This window comes from Abramis brama, assembly GCF_963993115.1.
Source record: "Abramis brama genome assembly, chromosome: 15".
Taxonomy (NCBI): Eukaryota; Metazoa; Chordata; class Actinopteri; order Cypriniformes; family Leuciscidae; genus Abramis; species Abramis brama.
In genome coordinates this window covers 15,923,258-15,947,732 of record NC_139977.1, presented here as the reverse complement: position 1 = coordinate 15,947,732, position 24,475 = coordinate 15,923,258, and the positions used below count along the sequence as shown (strand labels likewise).

General features: G+C 37.1%; 2 protein-coding genes across 5 annotated transcripts in view; one reads left to right on the top strand and one right to left on the bottom strand.

Annotated features, from left to right (window-relative positions):
• Positions 1-14,064, bottom strand: part of stim1b (stromal interaction molecule 1b) — a 37,246-nt gene extending 23,182 nt beyond the window's left edge. For 2 of the 4 annotated variants that reach the window (XM_084136080.1, XM_084136082.1), the window contains exons 1-4: positions 13,600-14,064; positions 12,022-12,148; positions 4,421-4,551; positions 239-353 (exon numbers count right to left, since the gene is read on the bottom strand). In XM_084136080.1, the coding sequence (XP_083992206.1) occupies positions 239-353; positions 4,421-4,551; positions 12,022-12,142 (367 nt within the window). In that variant the 5' untranslated portion in view covers positions 12,143-12,148; positions 13,600-14,064. The remainder of the gene's footprint in view (positions 1-238; positions 354-4,420; positions 4,552-12,021; positions 12,149-13,599) is intronic. The other 2 variants (XM_084136083.1, XM_084136081.1) reach the window with 2 other exon arrangements.
• Positions 14,065-15,069: 1,005 nt separating this feature from the next.
• On the top strand, positions 15,070-21,264 carry rhogb (ras homolog family member Gb). Its single transcript, XM_084137431.1, has 2 exons — positions 15,070-15,362; positions 18,813-21,264. Exon 2 carries the CDS (start codon positions 18,844-18,846, stop codon positions 19,417-19,419), a length of 576 nt encoding a protein of 191 aa, XP_083993557.1. The 5' UTR covers positions 15,070-15,362; positions 18,813-18,843; the 3' UTR covers positions 19,420-21,264.
• Positions 21,265-24,475: the final 3,211 nt, after the last annotated feature.

Sequence of the window (24,475 nt, the reverse complement as noted above, 5' to 3'; positions counted from 1 at the left end):
TTGAGTCCACTAGACGAAGGCATCTTTCCGCGCTCACGGCCAAAGAAGTATACTTTGAAAGGCTTGTGTTTTCAGTTACACAAACATAATACTTACAAGTCTACATGTATTAAATATGTACTAGTTTAAATATAGTTTATGATGTGGCAAACAGGAATGACTTTGAATTTGCTCTATGATGGTTGACTGCTTCTCAGTGTCGTATCATTTATATCAAATTAAAAGAATCTGTGAAAACCTTCAGAGGCCTTCCAGGTGTTCCACATGTCCTCCACTGTGATCAGCAGATCTGCTCTATGGAAGCTGTTCTGTTTTCCCTTAGGATCTTGGTACTTTAAGTCTTCCCTTAGAAACTGTTCAAGGAAACAAAGACTGGATTTTAGCATCAGGTACAATGGTTCTCATGATATCATTTTCTGATAGGCTCACATGCAGCAGGTATATAATCATATAAACATGCATAGTTAGGATTGTAAAAATAAATATGCTTAACTATTGGCTGAAATTAAGCTAAAGGAGAGGATAAAATGAAACGAAAATCCAGCACCCTGAAATGTAATCTAAAATTTCCAATTACATTCACAATCTGTTTTGGACTTGATTTCTTTTTACAGCACTGTCTATTTGCATAATCCAACATTTGGCAAGAGGTTAGATGTAAAGCCACAGTAAACAGTTTATTTGGCATATCCAAATTGTAATACTTGTCTTAGGTTTTTTTTATGATCCAGTAGTCTTACTGTAGAGCATCAGACAACCTAAAGTATGTAAATGCTGTTATTTTCACTGGTTCAGTCGCCTCACAATAACTCAGACTGTAGTAAAGGTTACACTCACAGGACTGTCTATGGCCTTGGACTGCCTATGGCTGCGGTCGGTCAGCAGTAATGCTGTTTACTCAGTGCTCAGATGTGGCATTCACATGAAAAAGGAATTGCTTTGTGTGATTCAAAGAGAATACAGAGTGTTTTTTTATAGCCTATGTTCGTGAACGATAATCATGGTTAATAATCACTTCAGAAAACATGTAGAAATGTCATGTCCATTCAAAGCAGATCCATAAGTGGATTTTGAATTTTCTTTTTTGTTTGTATCTTTGATAATCAGGTTGCATGACTACTGTAAAAAATAATAGTGTATGAAAAACATATTGTAAAGTGTTTATCTAAAACAATGTGACAGCAATAACACATTGACTCGTCTAAATTTGGTCAGTCCAATCGACTTTTTTAGAATCCTCTTTTCAAAGATCATTTGCTTTAAAGGAACACTCCACCGTTTTTTCATATTAAACTATGTTATTCCCTTAACTAAGACGAGTTGATACATACCTCTCTCGTCTCAATCGCTCTGGTTCATTCATTAGGATCCAAACAGAGATGAAGTTAGAAGCGATCAAACACCTCCACGTTTTCCTTATTTAAATACAGTTACACGAGTAGTTACACGACCAAGTATGGTGACAAAATAAAATGTGGCGCTTTTCTAAGCGGGTAAAAAGGATAACTATAATGTATGGCGGAATAGCACTTGGGAGCACTTCGACTCGGCGCAGTAAAAAGTCACGTTGGTTCTAATGACAGAAGTGAGAGGGAAAGGATTTTTCAGGAGTGATGATATTACTGCGCCGAGTCGAAGTGCTCCCAACTGCTCCCACATTATAGTTATCCTATATAAAAGCGCCACGTTTTATTTTGTGTCACCATACTTGGTCGTGTAACTACTCGTGTAACTGTATTTAAATAGGGAAAACGTGGAGGTGTTTGGTCACTTCTAGCTTCATCTCTGTTTGGATCCTAATGAATGAACTGAGCTAAGCTAAGTGCTATCAAAGTGTCGCCGCGCGCCAGAGCGACTGAGTGCACGCACTGAGACGAGAGAGGTATGTATCAACTCGTCTTAGTTAAGGGAATAACATAGTTTAATATGAAAAACGGTGGAGTGTTCCTTTAAATCACTGGCAGTTGCCAGTTTGCTAAATATACATACACCTATCAAATATGGTACACCTATCATTGAGCACATTTACAGTACATGCGCTAACTACCAAAAATCAGTTTATTGAAATAACCTTATTTACTGGTTTACATACAAATCAATAACCTGGCAGTGCAAGTAAACCATGTTTACAAGACTGTATATAAAAAAATAAAAACAGGTTATTCCCTGGTGGTGACGTCAAAAAGTAAGCATCCATGTTTTAGAGTATTCTATTTATTATGTGAGTTTTGATGTTAAATAAAGCATTAAAACCCCCAGAGTATTTCAGAATTTCAGTGGGAAACTTCTCATTCTCCTCATTCTCCTCTCATATTTGAAGTTTCTACAACTGTACCACTTGTCCTTTGGCTGCACGAGATTAGAACACATTTTTTATATTTCTAAGATAAAAAAAGGATAAAAAAGTTTGAGTTTGCGATATATTTCTCACCTCTACTGCAAAACACTCTGTGTCTGTGGCTGGACGCCCTTAAATCTGCCGTACAAGGACGCTTTCCTGTCACATATCACACACTCGCACTTCAATAAGCTGACAGAACGCAGCTCGTTTACATACGGCGGGAGAAATTTTGTTAATTGGCAAAAATCTAGCCATGTTGATTATTCTTAAGCCGTTTGACCTTATGGCAATAAAGGTTAATGGTTTAATGCGTTTACATGACCACACGCGTTGTCGGCTCATTACGAACATGCATCAAAGGCACTATGGTTTTTATACTGAGTTGATGACATTTTCTAGTCCCTAAACCTACCCCTAAACATAAAGTATGTTTATTTAGTGATTTGAATTATGAGGACATCGGCATAATGTAGGAGGTGTGGCCTGAAACTTGAATACACAAATACACACCACAAGGACTCCATAATGTAGGTCAACCTACCTTTAAAATGTTTGGGGTCTCTTAAGCTCACAAAGGCTACAGTTATTTATTTGATCAAAAATACATTAAAAGCTGTAGCTAATATTGTGAAATATCCTTCAGAAATCATTCTAATATGATGATTTGCTGCTCAAGAAACATTTTCTATTGAAAACAGTTGTGCCGCTTAATATTTTGGTAGAAACTTTTGTTGTTGTATATTTTAGTGTTTATTTTATCTCTACAAATTATGTGAAAATTAATAATTAAAAAAGGATAATCTCGCAAAAAAGACATATTTCACATCTATATATCTCCACCTCAGTGTATTTTATCTTAAAATGTTACAGTTGAATGCTATGACAGATGAAAAAACTCTATAACGTGTAACTTGCGCTCCTCATCTCTGCAAAAGCTCTGCAACACACTCAGACTTGTACCAGTACAGCTGTATACCGCATGCCATGTGTTGTACTTCAGTGCACTGTTCTATTTTACTGTCAAGTAGGGTTGTGCCGATGGACGATATCATCAGTGGAGAGCCACCATCGTGATGCCACGCCCCCCACCCTGTCAGACCAACCCAGTCTCACTGCAGTTCGTTTTCGTGTGTACACCAGTGGTTGGGAACATATGGCTCGTGTGGCTCGCAAGGTCTCTCACCCTTTACCAACAAACACTAAAAACAATTAAGACGTGTGTGTTCAGTGCTGTTCGCGAGTGTCACGAGTTCTGTGGTAACCTAACAGTTACAGCTCCTGCACTGGGATTCAAGCAGAACAGCTTGTTTAAGGTGATGGCGAAATTCATTTTAAAACAGCAATGAAAATGTAAAAGTAGGCTATATAAACTTTAATATATCCTTTTACTGAAACGGGTGCTTTGCTGTGCAAAGAGAAACATTTCACCCGTTGGCCGCTGGTACTTTCACTTTTGCCGCAGAGACCCTTTATGTCCTATAAATGTGTCGTATTGTTGATAATCCGCGCAGATTTCAGTTGACGATTATGTAAAGTTAATAACAAAACATGAATGAATGAGAAAGAAAAGAGCAGGATGTGCTATTGAAAAGAAATATTAAAAGCACGATAAGTCGCGAAAGAGAACTGAATTCTAGGCCTACTGACAGGATGCTGCGCGCGCGCTCCGAGCGCAACATGGTCAAGCGTAGTAGTCTTTGTCTTCGGTTGTGCGCCTAAACGGCCAAATAAACATAGAAATATTTCAAAATGCAAAGCCGAGTATTCCCGTGGCGTAAACACAGTAGATGTAAGTAGCTACAATGTGCACTCTCTCTCTCTCTCTCTTCGTGATCGTCAGCTGCCAATTTAGGGGACATCGCCCAACCCTACTGTCAAGTCAAGTTTATGTTTATTTGTAAAGCACTTTTTCAAAATACATATCTCAAAGCATCTCAAAGAGTCCAATGATCAAGCCAAAAGCGACTGTGTCCTTTCAAGCAAGCAAACTAAGCACTTGACTGTACATTGGGCACCGTGCACTGAGCTGCAACATCAGTCTCAGACCACAAAACCACACATGAATGCTGCAGCCCTCACCCCATCGGTCTCTGTCACATCCACGCTGCCGTCTGCATCATCGTCCATGTCTTTATGAATGCTGCGGATGGCCTCAAAACTTAACAGAGAGTTTTCATCCTTGCAAAGTAGCTCATCAATACCACACAGTTCTGAGGAGAGAAAACAATATGTGAGATATGCGACAGAAACTCCACTTAAACTCCACAACTTTGCTGTTTCTTTAATCCAACAACAGAAATACATAGGAGAATATCAGGAGACACATAAACACTTTCCACACATAATACTTCTGATCACAGACAAAGAACTGAACAAAACAGGGAGTACTTATACACAGAGATAACAAGGAAGCTAATTAGATCATTAACTCATGAGAAACTCTAACAGAGGACACTAACAGAGAAAGCTAAACTGAAAGGATATACAGGAAACCAAAACACATGAACAAAAACCACAATGAAACTAAACATAACTCAAGTGTGCAAGACTGTCCCAGGTCTGGAAAATGGCAAATCACACTTTAAATCCACACCATCTCTAATACTGCTTCGGAGTGGTATCTGAGGTTAAGAGTAACCCATCATTCATAATGTTCAGGCATGCCCTGAAATTGCATAATGTTGAGGAAAACTTGCCAGTGTCAGTTAAATTAATTAGAATATGATATAATTTGGTAGTAAAATGTTGCACATTTTATTATTGCATTTTGTGAAACACTGCAAATGCTTTTTATCACTTAATTAGAAGTACCACAATTAATAAATGCATCTTAGGAACTACTGAACATGTATTTTGAAGTTTATTTGAAAGTGGAAAACTTTGAAAATTTGTAAAAAAAATTGTAAATAAAGCTCTCTCAAAATTGTGTTTGCATTTTTACAACACTACGTTGTGTGTCCCATCGGGTTGAACACTTGGGCCAAATACAGGAAATGCGTCATGTATGTTTGAAGACAAGTCATCAAGTCTACAGACCGCAAGTATGAATATTGGGACAGGCCCTGACTCCATTACGTCATTCGCAGTGCTTCAAGGGAGTGGGCGGGTGATAAAGAGTTCTTCTGGCATGATTTGCTTGTTTCAATTTTTTTTTGCCATTTTCTTTGATTCTAATGAGTAATGTAGTTTTTCACTACATTATTAGTGAATACGCGATTATTTAAAAATTACGTTGAAATAATGAATGAGATTTTTTATTTTCCTTAACATGACCGTTGCACTCTATTATACTACAAGGCAGATGAATGCTTGAATCTGATTGGTTGATGAACATTCTAAGGTGTTCAATTATTTTCAGGGAAATGCACGGCTAAAATAGTTCCAGGCAGGTCTTGACCGCATTACAGTTCCATATCAGATATCACTTCGCCAAATGATTTTAAGTTATTTCAAATGTCCTTACAGCTGACAACAGCAAAAGAACCAAAACCCACAGCGACACTGACCAAGCAAATAAATATTCTAAACAATAGGATAAAAACGACCAATTATTTCCATGTTTTTTTGCCACAAAATTATGTTTTTTTATATATGGAAAGCATTACCGCCTCAGATGAGCAATATTTTTCAAAAAATTCAGTCATCTCGTCATCAAATATTCCTTGCATAAAGTATCAAACTGTTAGCTATGCAAACAGTTTTAAGGACAAATGCTACTGAAATTATTTGCAGGCAGTTCACTCACTGTATTTTGGAACACAGCTAATACATACCGTCTCACCGCAATGCATTCTGGGTAAACTTGCTCATTTTAAGTGCATACAATTGCAAAAAAATAAGTTAAATCCTTTGATCTACTATAATTGCACAAAAAGGCAAGTTAAAAGCCTTGCTCAAGAGCACATAATGCCTGAGACAACAAAAGGCCTATTCAAACACAAATGACCTTCTGATGAAAATGACTTTGAGACTCAATCCCTTCGGTGATATTCATGCATCATCCACTCTTACATGGTAAACGGCCACTGTTATTTCACAGCAAAAATGCTAAATGTACTAGTCTTTAGAGTATGGAAATTAAGCAAGGCTGAGGAATTGATCCCTTAGCAAAAACAGGGCCAACAGCGGTGCCTTTGTAAGGGCCCAATGTTTAAGCCCATTGTCACAGGAGAGTTCAGTTTGAGTGTGACGCAAACACAGCCACGTATAAGCCATAGAGTGACTTTTAAACTATTTTTAGATAGAGACACAGGACAGCTGCTGAGGTATTGTTGATATTGCTGTAATAAGGCAGTGGGTGGAATTGGACATGCTGGACTTAACTTCTGTCTCATAGAATTTAAAGATTTCATTATGGAGCAGGTATTAACATCAAATCGTCACTGTCGTCGTCACTGTGATTAGATACCAAGTATTTTTTTTAAATCCAGGGTCATCAGCCATTGCACTATTAAGGATGGATGTAATTAAAACTCTCGTGTTACTAGCGAGTCCATGAGTGGACTGTGTTATTCCAGGCAGGCAGATCTGTTTTAATACAAATAAATGTTTAATGTCATAAGATCTACACTGCTATTTTTGTCCCCATTTCACAGCCTGCAAAAAGTTTCTGAGCAAAACCACTAAACAAACATGCCACAACCGCGACTCTTCAAAAAACACTTGTCATCACACAACTGTGTATTTGCACATACTGGGTTTCTGCATTATTTAGACACATCATGACTTCAAGAGAACCATTTAAAAACGCTGACAACATATACAGTTAAACTTGCTAACTAAACTGAGCTCATCAGACCCGGATCAAGCGGTTATGGCTCAACCTGGTACAAGTAAAGTTAAGGGCACATAAAAAGATTTACTAATTTAATATGCGCGACGGGCAGATTTAGCGATTAATTAAACTGAGAAAAAGGCATGTGACATGAGAAAAACAAGAGGATCTTAGGAATTTCCTCACATATTATCCCTCAATTCCTTGGATGCATTCCCTCCACCCGATTTACTTAAGATATCATCTTTGTTTGTTAGCGTTTACTATCAGTTAGCATAATCACTACTGCTTTCGTGAAGATTTAAAATGTGTTGAAGCAAATTTCTTATCACAAGAAATGTACTATACAAGTATATTTGTGTCTGCGTTAATGTTTGTCTGACATAGCCAGATACAGATGAGGTTCTGTTCTCATTTCTGTCATCACCAAACTCTTCTGTGGAACACAAAAGGTGAATTTCTGAAGAATTTCCTGTAGCTTAAGTTGGGCCAACTTTACGACACAAGCCTGGCTATTTGCACATGTTGCTAAACCTTTTTATTACACCATGTTGTCATGAACCTCGCAAATTTGAGCAAATCCAGAAACTATTTTTGTCTAAGAGGCAAACTACGGTGGCCAAGAGAGCTCAAAGCGCTGCAACTGAAGAAAACACATGCAAATAGAAAAAACACCCGCAAATTAAGAAAACATCTTCATCAGTTTCACAACACACGTTTGCTCCAAATAGCCAACACAACCAAATAAGTTTCACACAAAAAACTTCACAACATAACCAAATACAGAAACGGAAATGTTTCCAGGGGACCCCAATAAGTGACGAACCCTGCTGGGACGTGCTTACCATAGATATCATATAATAAAGGCTAGATGTCTTACGGCGGAGTCACTTCCGGCATCACCGGCGGCCATCTTGCCACAGGGAAGCTGTGAATTAAGGTGAGTGATCAGATTCAGCACGCACACAAATCCTCGCTGAAATCTTGACGGATTTACAAACGGTTTGGTTTCTTGAGATGAGTGTGACGCATATTTTAAAAAAATGTGTATTTATTTGCAACCATTAATAAGATATTTCTGTCGTAAGAACAGCTATTCAGCTGATGGAAACCGTGATGCGTTGTCATGGGAACCTCCCAGGTGAAAATAACGAGGACATTACGTTGCTCCCTTCATCAAGTGCGTTCTTCAACGGCTACATAATGGCACACAAGTGCCGTGCTCACTCCAAAGACCGGCTCTGCCGTCTGCCCTTCGAAGGGAGTAGGGCATAGGGATGCTCACCATAGACATAATAAATACAAGTATTTATTATGTCTATGATGCTCACGAGCAATAAGCACGTCCCAGCCGGGTTCGTCACTTAATGGGGTCCTCTGGACACATTTACGTTGTGGTCCGTGTTATTTGCAGAGCGTTTTATTATTTGGTTGTGTTGTGTTGTTTTCTTCAGTTGCAGTGCGTTGAGCTCTCTCGGCCACCGTAGCAAACACTATAACAACCTAACTTCTAAACAAACACAACCGCTCAGTCAGTGACATTAAACATCAGTGTACAATGTGCCTTCAACTATGGAATGCCAATAGAGTCAAAATTCTAGTTAAAAAAAACTATACTTGCAATGACAAAAAACACACTTTCCCCCCTTATTTTGTTTTATTGCATGTTTATCAATTTATAATGAAAGTCGAGGGTTTGGAACAGTAAATAATGACAGAAGTTCAATATTTGGGTGAATTCTCCCTTAAACAGATATATTTAAGCAAGCTGCTGTTAGTATTTGATAAAATCCCACAGAAACAATGAAAGTCTTAAGACAAACAATTTCCGCCATTTCTTTTATCTCTAGCTAGAGCATGTCTTGGTAGGAGAATGAGGAAAATGGAGAGGCCTAGGATCAGGAGAGGAGGGGGAAAAATGAAACGAGGTGATGTTTGGTCTGCTTCAGGGGACCTTTAAAAAGATCTGAGAGGACCGTCAGTGTTTGCAGAGCCTTGAGGATTTATAGAGCTGTTGTAAAAAGACCCTTCAGGACCATCCAGCTGCATTAAGTCATATACAGGTCAGGATCAAATGGGTTATTTACACAATGTACACTAGAGATTTGGATGCTTATACATAGCAGTGGAACAAACGATATTATCTCTCCAATGTTAATGCTAAAAATTTTGTAGTTAATGTCAATACCATTTAAGATAAATCGACAGAACTTGCGGCATAGTGTTGATTACAACAAAATTAATTGATTAAAAAATTAAGAAAAATGCAAAAATTTGTCTACAATGAAAATGAATGAGGCCAATAAATAAATGCGATTGTTTCAATAGTATAGCCACAAAACTTAGACAATAGGTGTGTTAAAATTAGGGATGCACCAATATAAAAATACTGCAAACCGAAACGTATATACTACAACATTGAAATTTCATGTCGGTGCATTATTTGAGCAGACTTTGCTTTTCCGATGAGCATGAGCAGTACGTGAGGGGAGCGTTATATTTTCTGACGTTTTTCTCTTTCGGCCAAAAACCGAAAAATGACATTTCTGTCAGGACCACTATCATCAAATACGATTGACAATTAGCATACAGTTTGGATTGGCGATATGGTTCCCTTCTGGGCAAGAACTCCCTGTGCATCCATGCAGCCTAGCATGGATAAGAGCAGGGAGAGCAGCAATAACCCCCGTTAGGGTAAACAGAACAGAACCAACATGAATGTATGCAGATTTCATTAATTCAAGATTTTAGAGTACAATAATTCGAGAATTTATTCTGATTCAAGAGAAATCAGAATGCCAAATCCTGACTGGACGAGAGGAGGAGCTGGGGATGGAGGAGGGTAATTAGCTCCTGAGAAACGCGATAGCTGTTTATAACACTGAAGGAGCTTATATATGTATAAAGTGATAGGTGTCGTATTCCTATAGGTAGACGTGGATCAGCTGAGAGTCAGCTGATGCAAGCTCGACTAACGTGAGATGCCAGAACTGACGCTACGCTTGATTTTCGGCAGCCGAAATTTCGGTGCATCCCTGGTATAATTTTAGTATGAAAAATTTCTTATATCTTTTCTGTGTAAAGCTATATCCAATTTTGTCCATGTCAACATAACACATAAACCCTGAAATTACTGTAAAAATTATTTAAACAGCTTTACAGCTCAACATTTATATTGTAGGTGCTTTTATAAAAATTATAAGCGAATATTTTCAAAATAAAACAAATGCGAATTAGGTGTGTTTCTATAAAGTTGTTGACAGTGGTATTGGTAACCTAGTAACCAACAGTAAATAAAACACCATCAGCGGAAACAGCCGATTAGTCACGTGGGTTTAATCTTCGCTACATCAGAATTTGTTCGGCAAATGCATTTCCATCTTCCATTATTCACAGTAACTCTTTCTAATGTGAAACATAGCTAATTATGCTTTCAAATCCTCCAAAAAATTGTCCCCATTCCCTTCCATTGTGTGTGCCTCATTGAAAAGAAGAGTTGAGTCAAAATAATTTTTATGGTGATCAACATTATGCATAAACATGGTGGATTGAGCATAACTTGTATTAAACCTGGAATATCAAATATAAAGTTTCATTTTGCATTCCAATAAAACAATCTCCATTTGTGGTCCACTTCACAGTTCACAACCTCAAAGGGAGATCTTTGATTACTGAAAATCTAATTATTCCCACCATTTCCTATAAAAGGAGAAATGTTTTGGGGAATGCATTCCACCAGGCACTGAAATGCAAAGTCCATCTGTAAAACGGTTGGATAAAGTCAACAAAGCCCTGGACCTAATATGAACAATTCAGAGCCTTTTCCAGATGCATACAAAGAGTTTCACCAGGTATATGAAGAGATGACCATTTTGAATTAACCCCAGTCAGGCAGAGGGCCCGGGAGAATGGATGGCTGACCTCAGCCTGATTACGGCATTTATCCAAGTGACTCACGGTAAACTAATAACTAGAATAACAGAAATAGTAACAGAAAACCTCAGCAACTCTCCAGTTCTTTGGTAACCCCTGTGAAGTATCTGTTATAAATCAGGAACAGACTAGAAGATTATGAGTTATTACCAAAGTCAATACCCTGATAAAACTCACTTTACTCAACTAGCGTAACTGACTATTAAAAACTCCCCCCAAAGGTCATTGCGCACCAGAATGGCAGCAAGAATTACAGATTTTTAAAAAGCCAGAGGAAGTTTAGGGTTTATTCATCTTTTCTGAGCGATCAGGTTAGATTGAGTTGGAGTTTGGAAGAATTTATTAATGAAAGTGTCACCGTCATAAGTCTCATGATGATAAAATCATTTCCAAAGAATACTGTTGAATATACAAGAGTGTTCCTTTTTCTAATCTTTTCACCAGGTCTGCATTTTATTAAGTTTTGAGAGGATTATAACCATGGTGAAGGTGCATCACAGGATGAGCTTCAGTCTGTTAAGTGGAAACTGAACATTAGTGTCAAAGCACAAGAGGAGATTTTGATGGACACCAAAACTTGTGAGGTTGTCATACACCAGCAGTCTTGCCTCATGGGAGGCCTTTATGTCGCTCTGTGCATTTGCTAAACTAAGCCTCTATCCCGACACATATTTCGGTCATGTCAATTCTTTCAGTTCTTGGTCAACAAAAGTAAGTGCAGCATTTGGATTGTGAAAGATAGGTTTGACATCATCTCCAATGAGGCTCTGATTAAACAAGGGAAGCACTTTATCTTATCTAGCAGCGCACATAAGAACGGTGTTCATGCACCATTTTCTCAGAGTGGGACATCTCCCTCTACAACAAACACTATGTTCCATTGGTATTATGTAACACGTAAAATGCACACTATACGGACACATAAAACATGGGAAATAACGCTGAGTGATTCAACTTAATGATGATTTCCTACCGGATAATCCATTGGCAGACTGCAGGTGGTCTGTCAGGCTGTGCTGATCTGCTGTACTCCTCCATAAGAAACCAAGCCATGCAATGTACATACAGTGTCTGGCAAATCTCAATAGATCCATGCTAAACTTTAAACAGAGAGAGAGAGAGAGCATTTAAAAGAACAGTACTAATCTACCGTTCAGGAATACATTATTAAATATTCTGACATAAAAATCAATGTTGGGTATTACAGCAAGTCGGTTTTAAAAATTGTTCCTTTCACATTTTTTTTTTTAGGTTACTAGTATTTATTTTAATAGCTAGTTTGTTTGTTTTTCACTAGTAATTATTAAGTTCCAGACAGTTCTTATTCAAATAGTGACTCAATTAGTCACAAACATTACTCTTTATCTACTAATTACTATCCCTTAAGTGACACGTACGCCTAACTATTCTATTGAATCTATGGTATTTGTAATTTTTATGTGTTTCAGATATCAACTAGTCACTTCCAATTAGTATGTATTTCAAATTTTTGCTGGTTACCTATTCCAAGTTTACTGGTACACTGTAAAAAAATTATTGTTGGTTTAACTTGAAATTAAAAATTTGAGTTAATTCAATGAAGGAGATTGAAAATAATTTGTATGCATGTCCCAGTTATTACTAGTAAAGTACTAGTATTAATTTAAGGACTGAGTAATAATAACTAACTATAGCCTTACTATAGGGTTAGGGAGGGTCAGGATCAGGTCATGGTTTAGGGTTAGTTGCATGTAATTATGCACAATTTATAGTAATTACTACAGCATGCAATGTGTGTAAGAAGTATGCTGTAAAATAAAGTGTTACCAAAAATTCTTATTGCAATATTTACATTTCTTATAGGCTAGTTGTCAAATGTAACGACAATAGTAACACATACACACTAATAAATTGGTATTATAGATTAGTACCTATTTGAATATTTACAATCAACTAAGGAATAGACTACATACTAATACCAGTAAACTGGAAGTGGAATAACCAATAATTGTAATACATAGGCCTACTTTCAATGGAGAATAATTAAAGTCTTGTTACTAGTCGTCTAAATGAAATAGTCTAATGAAAAGTCGCTAGTGAAACTGAAAATAAGATAGTAGCCTAGGCTAGTGACTGCTGGATTGTAACAGTAATTAAAAAAAAGTAACATAAGTTACAAGTAACATAATCATAAAAAACTTGTTTGTTTAAATGTTAACGTTGCCATATGGCTATAGTTATAGTTGGAGCTACTGTACATGGAAAAAGCCTCCAAAGCTGCACGCTTCAGTTATAGTGAAGCGTGGCATGTCACGTTATTTTTTATATATCTAGATAGCTTTTGACAAAGGCTCCTCAAATTCATCTTACTATAAAAAATAGCGGCAAATGTGCCTCCTTGTGAATGATACGATCAAGTTCTGCCTACACAGAATACAAGTTATGTCGATTGACTCATATATGGCATATGAAATAAGCAAAAGTAACACGCTATTTCAAAGTTGTCTTCATGTTGCAAATGCACATGCAACCTCAAACTCAGCGTGTTATTGTTTTAAAAATGTTATATTACCTGTCAAAAGCCGAAGGTTGGAAACTGCAGGAGTCGCTTGTGACAAATCAGATGTAAAAGTTTCGTTTGGTCTGACTGAGATCCATTAGGTAACCGATATTTGTAGGATGTTGTTTTAACTCAGACGAGAAAATGTCGTCGTTTTAATGGTCCAATAAGTTTAAACAACGATGTTAGACATTCATTTTCCACATCTTCGCCTCATAGTCTGCGCAATAACATGCCCTCAAAAATGTGAAATATTGTCAAAAATATTTGTCCATCACTCCAATACGCGCTTCGAACAAAACGTCCAAAATGAAGAAAGAATTGTCCTCCAAATATATGACACAAAAGTATGTCCCGGAAATATAAATCAAATTTCGAGGTTCATTACATTGTTTCAAAGTCCTATTTTCTGAGTTATCCAAATCCCCTCGGTGTAAGGAAACCGTTTGGTGTTGCTTTTGGAGGATGTCTAATGGTAGAGCAAATAGTTTCTTGGGATATAAATTGTCAGGTTTTGAGGTTTGGTCTCAAAAAGCAGAAAGACACAGCCATCTAGTGGTGTGATATTCAACCATGCAGCTAAAAATGAAGAAACCACTCCCAGTTTTCTTGTCTATCTATCTATCTATCTATCTATCTATCTATCTATCTATCTATCTATCTATCTATCTATAAAAATTCTGAAAGCCTTCTGACTGAATGAGATTCTATAGTATTTATTATAGGCTATTAAAGGATATCACTGTAACTAAAATTCTGTAATTTACTCATCCTCATGTCTTCCAACCTGTATGACTAGCTTTTGTGTGTGTGTGTGTGTGACACAAAAGACGACATTTTTTATAGCCTACAATTCAATTCCTTTTCCATACAATGATAAAGTCCATGTTCCAAAATATATATATAGCCTACAAAGGCAAATGAAAGTTAGATTGTTTGTTTTACAATGCTTTATGTTCTTTTTGGAACTTCGCTGTTAAAAATAAAGGTTCCATAAGGTTGTTTGATACTAAAGAAGATAGGCTACTATATTTTCCCTGAGAACCTTACAGTGAACTGCTCTTAAAATAACCATTTTTTTCTCTCTGTGTAAAAAAACATTTTTCTAAAATCTAAAGAACCTTTTTCCACTATAAAGAACCTTTTGTGGAATGAAAAATGTTAAATGTTCTTCGTGGAACCATGGGTGCCAATAAAGAACCTTTATTTTTAAGAGTGTTGCGTTACAGTCTCCATCCACTTAATATTCAAAACTTATTTACGGGTTTGTAACGACTTAATAGGCTATATTAAAATAAATAAAATAATAAAATTAATTACAACAGAAATGTTCATTTTGGGTAAACTATTACATTAGTAAAAAATTTTTTTTGCATAACACCCACGACTCTGTGTATGATTCAAGTCGATATTCTCACGGCTCCTCCTTAGGAGAGGTAGTTTCAACATGAGTTTGAGGTTGTGGTGATACAGGACTTCCCTGTGATGCATATTTTCTACTAACAACGCAGTGATCAACGGAGCTGACAGTGCACGCGAACGAACTGCTTTATTTAAAGTGGGAGCGCGCGCGCGCGTGCAGTCACAGTGTAGACAGACTGTTACGCCCTCTTAAACACTGTCATAGCCACATTTACTTCAGTAAACTTCCTCAAATATGCCGTTAAGCCATTAACTTCCTCTCTAAGGGGTGAACACAACTCACGTCCTACAGACCTCAGCAACTAACTTCCACAGCAGCGGGATTACGGTCCTCAAAGCATCTGATATGTTTGGTAAGACATAGCCTATTTATTTAATAGTCATATATAGTCCTGTGATACATAGCGTATAGCTTGTTAGACAACATCTTTATGTGTTTCATTTCTGACTTAATTTGTTAAAGAGGAATTACGCAGATTTATAATCCCGACCGTGTGATATTTGACTAAATATCCTGTTCTCGCTTTCGACCGCGGCTCGATGATTAAGCAGTGGCTTCAGTGTTTTAAATCAGAGAGCAGGAATAGGGGCCACTCCCATAGGGTACCGTTGTATATGAATAAATATCAATTAAAAGCGCTCATTAATATTAAAACTCGAGGTTATAGTTAATTCATAATGATGCCAAAGATAACCTGCAGTGATGAGTTCATTTCATGGCACTTTTGACCATTTTGAATTAAATAAATGGTGAGTTGAAACCAGGCTGTATAAAACAAGGTTGAAACTCTGAAAACACATTAAACTGAGTAGAAATGACTAATTACTGTGACAAATTAAATGGATGGAAACAAAGTTGTTATAACAATGTTTTTAGTGTACATAATAGATACTTTTCTTGAAAGACTTCTGTGGAAATTTGGTTGTGCATTTTGAAACATAATATAGAGAATGAATGGGAAATTATGCAAATCTTGAGAAAAAAAAAAAAAGGCAGTTGGGTTTTCCAGAGGGAATGAGGAACTGAGAAACATCCTCATTTTAAGCAATCCAACAGAGCCATGCAGAAGTTGGGATATTTGTCTTTTTCAGAACCATATAACAGCTTCTATTAGAGAGGTCATATTGTGTTTAGCATATTTTACTAACCAACCACAGTCTAGTTTTCTAGTTTGTAAAGATAACAGCCCATCTGTGAGAGGATCTTCCACACTCTACACGCAGTTGTAGGCCGTTATTGTTGACTTCTTAATGTGAAAGTAGCATTACAAAACAGCTGAATATCTTGAATGACACAAGGAGCTCACTTTCCTGTGGTGAGTCACTGGAAAGACGGTGACTTGCTGTGTCATAAGTTGTGGTAACAGTTCCCATGATCGTTTATTTTTTCCTATTTTCACATATTTAAGTGTGTAAATATAGGACTAAGTGAGCAATTACAGCCCATCTCACACTAACACTTTCAGTTTCAACTGAACTGCGGCTTATGATGAACGATTCTAAATTCTACATTCAGCATAGAGTGTGAAGGATGGATAAATGTATCTGACCACTTCTAGTTTTGATTCCCTTCTGCATACTTTGCAATCTAGTGCAAGTTCTCCTTTTGCTAAACTAGTAGCCATTAGGATCGTCTGTTCCTCTGCCGGCTTGCACATTATTTGCGTAATTCAGGTTCGTTGATAAAGTGCGATAAACTCACACACAATACTTGAACAAGGGCCTTAATCACCATAGACAATATTCAGATTAGTGGTCAACCATGATGGGATTTTCCAATGGTTGAATGGTTGAAATATTACATTTAGTCAGCTATACTTCAACGTAAACATCAATGACTTGAGCAGTACCGCAAATATGAGTTCAGCTAAAAGGACACAGTAAAAAATGTCAATGGGATTCGGGTCGCACTTGATTTACTCCATATCACTGAGCACTTGTTCTGCTAAACATGGGTATTGTGATATGACAATGCTGTGTTGTAAGTGACAGGACAGACTCCACCCAGACTGAGCTGTCACTGCTGTTTCTTTTGAGCTCTTGGTTCGCTAAACCACATTGGCTAACGCCTTGCAAAGAAGGGCAGGGCTCGGAGTATTTCTCTCTCTGAGCGTCTCTGGAGATTGGGCAGAGTCCGACTCCTTTCTCCTGGGGTCAAACATCTGCCAGACTCTTGGAATAAGTGAGAAAGAAAGAGAGAACTGAGAGTTCTTGGTCGTAACTCCACAGCTCTCAGTTTCTTGTTGATGTGCGAGAACACGAATCGTTCTCACATTTGCTCCAAGCAAGATGGCCTATGTCATGATCAAACTATTGAGGAAACAGCTTATCATGGAACAAAAATGTTGATTAATAACATAAAATAACATGAAAACAGCTGTTGAACGGTTTTAGAAAGTGCTTTGCAGACAGTAATTCACACTGACCTCCAGTGTAACGTGCAAAACTCATCAGTAAATCTACTTTCCAGCTCCTTTTTCCACAAAAACAGCATGTTGCCCTTGCACAGAATTTCCGAAAAGATGAATAACTATAAATGTGTATTGAATCAGTCCCCTTCTCGCATCAGTTGTCTTCAGCAGAAACTGAAACCTAATCAAAATTTTCCAGCATGTACATGTTGTGTAAAATTTCACTTTACGTGTCATATTTCCGTCAGAAAGCCAATTGAGTCATGACCCAAATTTATCATATTTCCATGACCCGAATGGAGGGTAAAAAGAAATTGTTTGTGTTATAATATAGACACTGCTTATCGATAGAACTGCAAGGGGAAGTAGAAGGAACTGGAGGAGGCTGACTATATATTCAAAACATTGTTTTATAAAGGCCCAAATGACCTCAACATGCTGTGAATTTGCATGAAGAAACAATTAGATGTTCTCGTAACCTTTTTCCTTTGTCCCTCTCTTTGCATGTGTAAATCCTTTTTTCCACCGATCCATTCACACATCCTCGCTTTTTGAAATGTGTATGTTCACCCATCACCAAAGATCTAGGGGTGCACTGATATTTTATTTTAAAATTGAATTATGGCTGAAACCTATATGCAGATCATAATTTTCATATTCAAATTTATATTATAACATTTCGCCTTAATAAATTATAAATAAAAGTTACCTGAAATAAAATATTTAAAAAAACTTTCAACTAGTTGCCAAAGCAACATTTCTAATTTTCATTTAGTTTAATTTGATGTACTAAAATAACTAAAGCTAAAACACAACAGAATTAATAAGACTTTAACTAAAATTAAAATGAAAACAGAAAATACAAGGGGATCTTTGTAAAAAATGAGAGCAGGATCAGGATCTTTGACTGAAAAAATGAAGCTAGACGTGTCAGTCTTGTATGAAGGAGAAAGCCATTGGACATTTGTTTCCCCATAGCGCCATCGATAACGCAGTCTTGAGAGACCGATATTGAAAGGGAACTATAATAGCACCATAAGCGGCTCTTTTGTCTCTGTGCTCTTTTATTAGGTGTTGTTTCACTTCCTTTCTCTGGGGCAAATTTTTGTGCGAAACATTCGTGTTGGTGTGAACAGGCCTTTATGCATGACGACATTATAATATACCGTATAAAAATGATTTGCAGAAGATTGCATTAAACAATGCTATACAATGGTCTGTCTGAATACTCGATTCTGATTGGCTGGAAAGTGTGCATTAAAACCATTTAATGCACAGGTATTTCAAAGTCAGTTTAATCACGGTTCTATACTAAGAGACAGATCCACCTGTCCATCTAAAGAGCGTTGTCATGTTTTGCTCTAACTGAGAGTGTTGTCTCTTTCTCTGCAGACTGCTGAAGTCGAGTGGTCACTTTTTTATCATGCAGAGCATCAAGTGTGTGGTGGTGGGGGATGGAGCAGTGGGAAAAACCTGCCTGCTCATCTCCTACACGACCGGCGCGTTCCCCAAAGAGTACATTCCCACCGTGTTCGACAACTATAGCTCCCAAGTCGGAGTGGACGGCCGCACCGTCAGCCTCAATCTGTGGGACACGGCGGGCCAGGAGGAGTATGACCGCCTCCGCACGCTGTCCTACCCTCAGACCAACGTCTTCATCATCTGCTTCTCCATCTCCAGCCCCCCGTCCTACGAGAACGTCAAGCACAAGTGGCACCCGGAGGTGACGCACCACTGTCCCAGCACACCCATCCTGCTGGTGGGGACCAAGAGCGATCTTCGCAATGACCCGGATGTGCTGAAGAAGCTAAAGGAGCAGAACCAGGCGCCCATCACGCACCAGCAGGGTCAGGCTCTGGCTCGCCAAATCCACGCCGCCAAGTACCTGGAGTGCTCAGCACTCAGCCAGGACGGCATCAAGGACGTGTTTGCAGACGCAGTGCGTGCCTTCCTCAGTCCTCAGCCCGTGGCTGCCAAGAAGCCCTGTATACTCCTCTGAAAAGACAGAGGATAGAGGTATTTTAATTGAATTACACACAGGAATGCATAGAAATGGTTGGAATGTTACTGAATGTTTGGAGTAACAGGTTTTCAGTGAACCGTGACCAAGAAACAGCCTTAATCTGTGAAATTAGAGAAATACAAGATCAAGAAAAATATCAAGTTTTACACTGTATTGAGATCCCTACTTTTTCATAAATGTTTTTATTTTTGCTTGTAAGCAAACACTTGGTTTTACGTGGAGAGAGTGTTTTTTTGGGGGTTGGGAATTCATAAGACCACTAAACAGTTTGATACCATCTCATGGTATCTCAGGAATACATAAAATACAGGAAGTAAACACTTAAATATATTTCAATGAAAAGGGGTTTTAGTTCATTTTTAGTGTTTGGAGACTTGGAGAATATTGGTTAATGAAGGTTTTTTTTCCTTTTATTATTTACAAAACACAATCTGAGAATATATATATATATAGCACTTGTTATATTTTTTTAAGCCCAAGGCATTTGTTCTGTGATTGGGGTGTTTGGGCCTTTTGTATAAATAGTGACATTATCTATGATATTGAATGAGCCATTCACACAGAATGCGTTCTTGCTTTTAAAAACGCGAGCCACTGCTGAATTTGAAAGAGAGCAGGGTCGTGCTTTTAAAAGTCGAACTTCCTATCTTTAAAACACGGCGCTTGAGTGTGAAGACGCTGTAACAGCAGAAACAATAGAGTGCACCAGACCCGCCCATTTTTTTATTATGGATTTTTCCCATATGGATTTCAAAAAAGTATTCATTAAAAAGTAATAAGCCACGAACCGCACCAATTAGCAACAAGGTGAATCACAACATTACAAACTTTTTAAAAATCAGGACAAGACTAAGTGCAATTAACGACTAATGAGGGAAAGAGCTACAATCCCATGAAGCATTGCGAATCGAATTAAAAACTTCAGATAAACATAAAACTTCTGATATAAAGATATTGATTGTGTCTATAGAAACAACATTTTGCATTTATTGAGAAATATGCATACATGTACTAATATTTAAGAGTGTGTAAGGAAGATGTCATTCGCAGTTCTTCATGGGAGTGGGCAGGTGCAAAAGTTTTCTTTTGGCGCAATTTACTTGTCGAGATTCTCTGATTGGTGGAGATTTCTTTGCGCGTCTAATGCACGCTGATGGCACCTCGTAGCTCACAGTCGGTCTGCCTTTAATGGTTTATAAGTTATCGTTCAAAATCAATCCCGCTATGGAGAAAATCAATGGGATGTTTCCTTCCGGAGCCCGACTGTTGCACTCTATTCCAACGCGTTCTGTGTGAAGCGGTTCCTTAGACATACCTGATCTTGAATGTGTGATGAGGATGTTGCCTGGCAGCTTGACGGCTTTACTTCCTCGTGCTGGGGAAACTGTCTGGCAGACCCTTCAGGAAACCCTTCAGGTCCCAGCATGCTCTGCGTCACATTCAACTCTTCATTCTTTTCTTCCTCCGCGCTCCAGGGTGGGGCTTCAGAACCTTTTTAGAAAACAAGGCACTTTCTTCACTTGGTGACTGATTTGGGAACAGCGTGTCGATTTAAACAGCACAATCCTAAATGAGCCATTAATGTAAAGGAAGGAAGCTTTCAGTTGGCCCAAGATTCAGTTCAAGGCTCAGGGATTCATCAACAAGCTCTAAATGAGAATCATTTTACCTTAATTTGTGTGGTTCAGATGAATGTATAACTTTCCAGTGCCTTCCTATAATGGTTATTTTGAGCTTAAATGTAAGCAGATAAGACTGTTGCGTGTCAAATTTCAAAGCCAAGGGCAAAATTATACAATACAATAAAAATGCTGTTTTTAATGATGTTTCCATTTTTTTCTGTTACGTTTAGCCCATTAGCGTTAGATCAAATGTTAGCGGAAAGTCAAGAAGATAATATTGTGGCTCATTAAGGACACATGCTGCTTTCTGAAGAACTATGCTGAAGTGCTTGAGTCTCCTTAAAACATTCACAGCAAATGGATAAACACTTCATTGTGCATGAATCTTATGATGATGTTTAAGTCATAACATGTGTTGCTCAATCTGTATGTGTGCTTATGGCCATTCATGTATGAGAAATCCCAGAGTCATGTGAAAGCAATACAAGCATTGAATAATTAAGCTGGGAGTTTTGTGGATGCTACAGGTCAGTCAGCCTGATGGAACAGGACCTGATGGAGACCCTCACAGATAAACTACATCATGTCCCATTAAAGAAATACAACCGTGACTTTGTTTGGCTGACGAGACGTTGACATTCCTCATTCCTCCTGAAAACAGAGGAAATCATTTGCACTTCTATCGACTTCACGATCTCCACATCTTGCCTCAAGCTCTCGAATCACTCGTTTTATTTATTTTTCTCCAGTTTTTAAAATAACATTTTATTATTTGTTTTATTTGCATTTTTGTATCACTAATCCAAACATCCTTTAAATATTCAAATTTTACCTTTCGTTTCCCCAAGCCAATTTTACATAAAATATTTATCAATTTGTAATTTATATAAATGAATTACATTTTTGTTCACAATGCGTTTTAATTCAAATTTGTATCCTAATAAAATTCAAACAGCTTTATTTTAACATCCTACTACAGTTTTGAAATGTAGTCATTTCAAGCAATGTTCGGTTTGTAATTGTAAGAATGTTTCTCATGATTTTTAATAAAGTTCCTCTACAATTTCATGCATGCTTGTTGTCTACCTACACTATACCATTCAAAAGTTTGGGGTCAGTAATTTTTTTTTTTTTAAGTCTCTTATGTTCACCAAGGCTGCATTTATTTGATCAAAAACAGCAATATTGTGAATTATACTTATTAATTTAAAATAAGTGTTTTCTATTTTAATGTATTTTTAAATGTAATTTATTCCTGTGATCAAAGCTGAATTTTCAGCATCATTACTCCAGTCTTCAGAGTCACACGGTCCTTCAGAAATCATTCTAATATGCTGATTTGCTGCTCAAGAAACATATAATATCATCATCAATGTTGAAAACAGTCGTCTGCTTATATATACTTTTTCAGGATTCTTTTAATAAATAGAAATATTTTATAATATTATAAATGTTTTTACTGTCACTTTTCATCACTTTAATGCATCCTTGCTTAAAGTTTAATTAAAAAAAAAAAATCTGATCCCAAACATTTGAATGGTCTTTAAAGATACTACAACTACTAGATACAATTTTATTTAATTTATTTACATTAACATTCTAAAAAACATTCAGTCATATTAATTTCTACTGATTAAAAGAGGAAGCAGGTATAGTGTATTTAAATACAGTGTGTAAGATCATTTCCCTATCTGACTTTGATAGAGAACATGTAGAGGCAAAATAGAGTGAACCTGATATCTGGTCGCTCTCTCACACATACACACACTCACACACACACAACTGCCTGAAGTTTTGCAGTAGGTAGTGATTACAGCAGACCTGTTCAGAAGTTCACTGGAAGGCATTTAAAATATAGGTTTAATGTCCATACTCTTTTCTTTATAATATATAACTGTGCCAAACCTGTCAAAGAAAGAAATAAAAGTCTTTTCGGCAAACAACGGATTCTGTAAAAAGTACATTTGACCACAAATGACAATTCTGTCATCATTTATTCAGCCTCATGTTGTTCCATACCTGTATGACTCATTTCTTATGTGGAACACAAAAAATATTTTTTATTTTCTTCCATATAATGAAAGTCAATGGGGTCCAAAAAACTACACTGAATAAAATTGGCGTATGATGTACTTCAAAACAATTTTCAAAGAAAGGCAAGTGATACATTGAATTAAACATGACATTTTGAAGTAGAAAGACTGAAATAGTATTTTATTGTAAATTGTACTCCAATACTATTTTTTTTTTTTACAATACACATTTGGACCCCATTGACTTTCATTGTATCGATACAAAAACAGTCCTTCAAAATATCTTTTGTGTTCCACTGAAAAAAAGGAATTCATACAGGCTAGGAATGACATGAGGCTGAGTAAATGATGAGAAAGTTTTCATTTCGGGTCAACTATCCTTTTAATCATCTTCTTCAAGTTTAAACTAACTTCATAAAAAGGTCAGAGCTGGCCAGTGAATGGACCATCAGGAATGCAGCAGAAAGGATTTCCTTTAGTGCTCTTCAGCTTGCAAACTTCCTTGATCTGTTAGTAAATAAACAAAACTCCCAATTTGGCGTCAGAATGATGTTCAGTTTTAACTCTTTGTCATCCTGTCTGTTTCTACCCGCACACAGGGTGGGCATTTCAGATTAGGAACCGAGTTTTACGCTCTTATTCGCTCTCAACTAGAACTTTAATATTTGCTATTTTTGTTCTTATTCTTTATCGGTACCTTTCCCTACAGGAGCAGAATTTGCCCCACTCTCTGCTGCCTAACCGCTCTTATTTGACTGTGAAATTAGCTCCTGGTACCTGTGTTTGTTTTCCAGGTGCTAACAGTGACTCTTTTGTCGGGTTAGGTTCATTCATTTGTTTGCTCGTTCCTGTGTAAAGTTTTGACTCAAGCCTTACTGACAGCTACTCTGCTATATCAATGACTATAGAGACTTTGGTTATATGATGAGAATCTTCTTCTGATATATCTGAAATTACTTTGAAATGAAGTGAGAAAAAGTACACACTTGTGAAGAACATTACACGTCATTTCTTTCAAACACAACTGCAGTCTACAACCTCTAAACTCAAAGGCTATGTATCAAAACTATTATAACATAATCATGGTAAAACTTTACAATAAGGTCTCATTTGTTAACATTAGTCGATGTATAACTAAAATGAACTAACAATGAGCAGATTTTTGTAAAGAAACATTTAAGTTTGATTAATGTTAGTTAATAATACAGTAGTTCATCATTTGTTCATTTGAATTCAGTGTATTAACAAATGTTAACAAACAATTTTCTATTGTAAAAATGTAGTAGTAAATGTTGAAATTAACATTGACTAATATAAATGCTGTAGAAGTATTGTACATTGTTGGTTCATGTTAACTAATGTAGTTATCTAATGTTA

What these genes read in the sequence shown, in the direction of transcription:
- rhogb (XM_084137431.1), top strand. Translation starts at nt 18,844, where the DNA reads ATGCAGAGCATCAAGTGTGTGGTGGTGGGGGATGGAGCAGTGGGAAAA.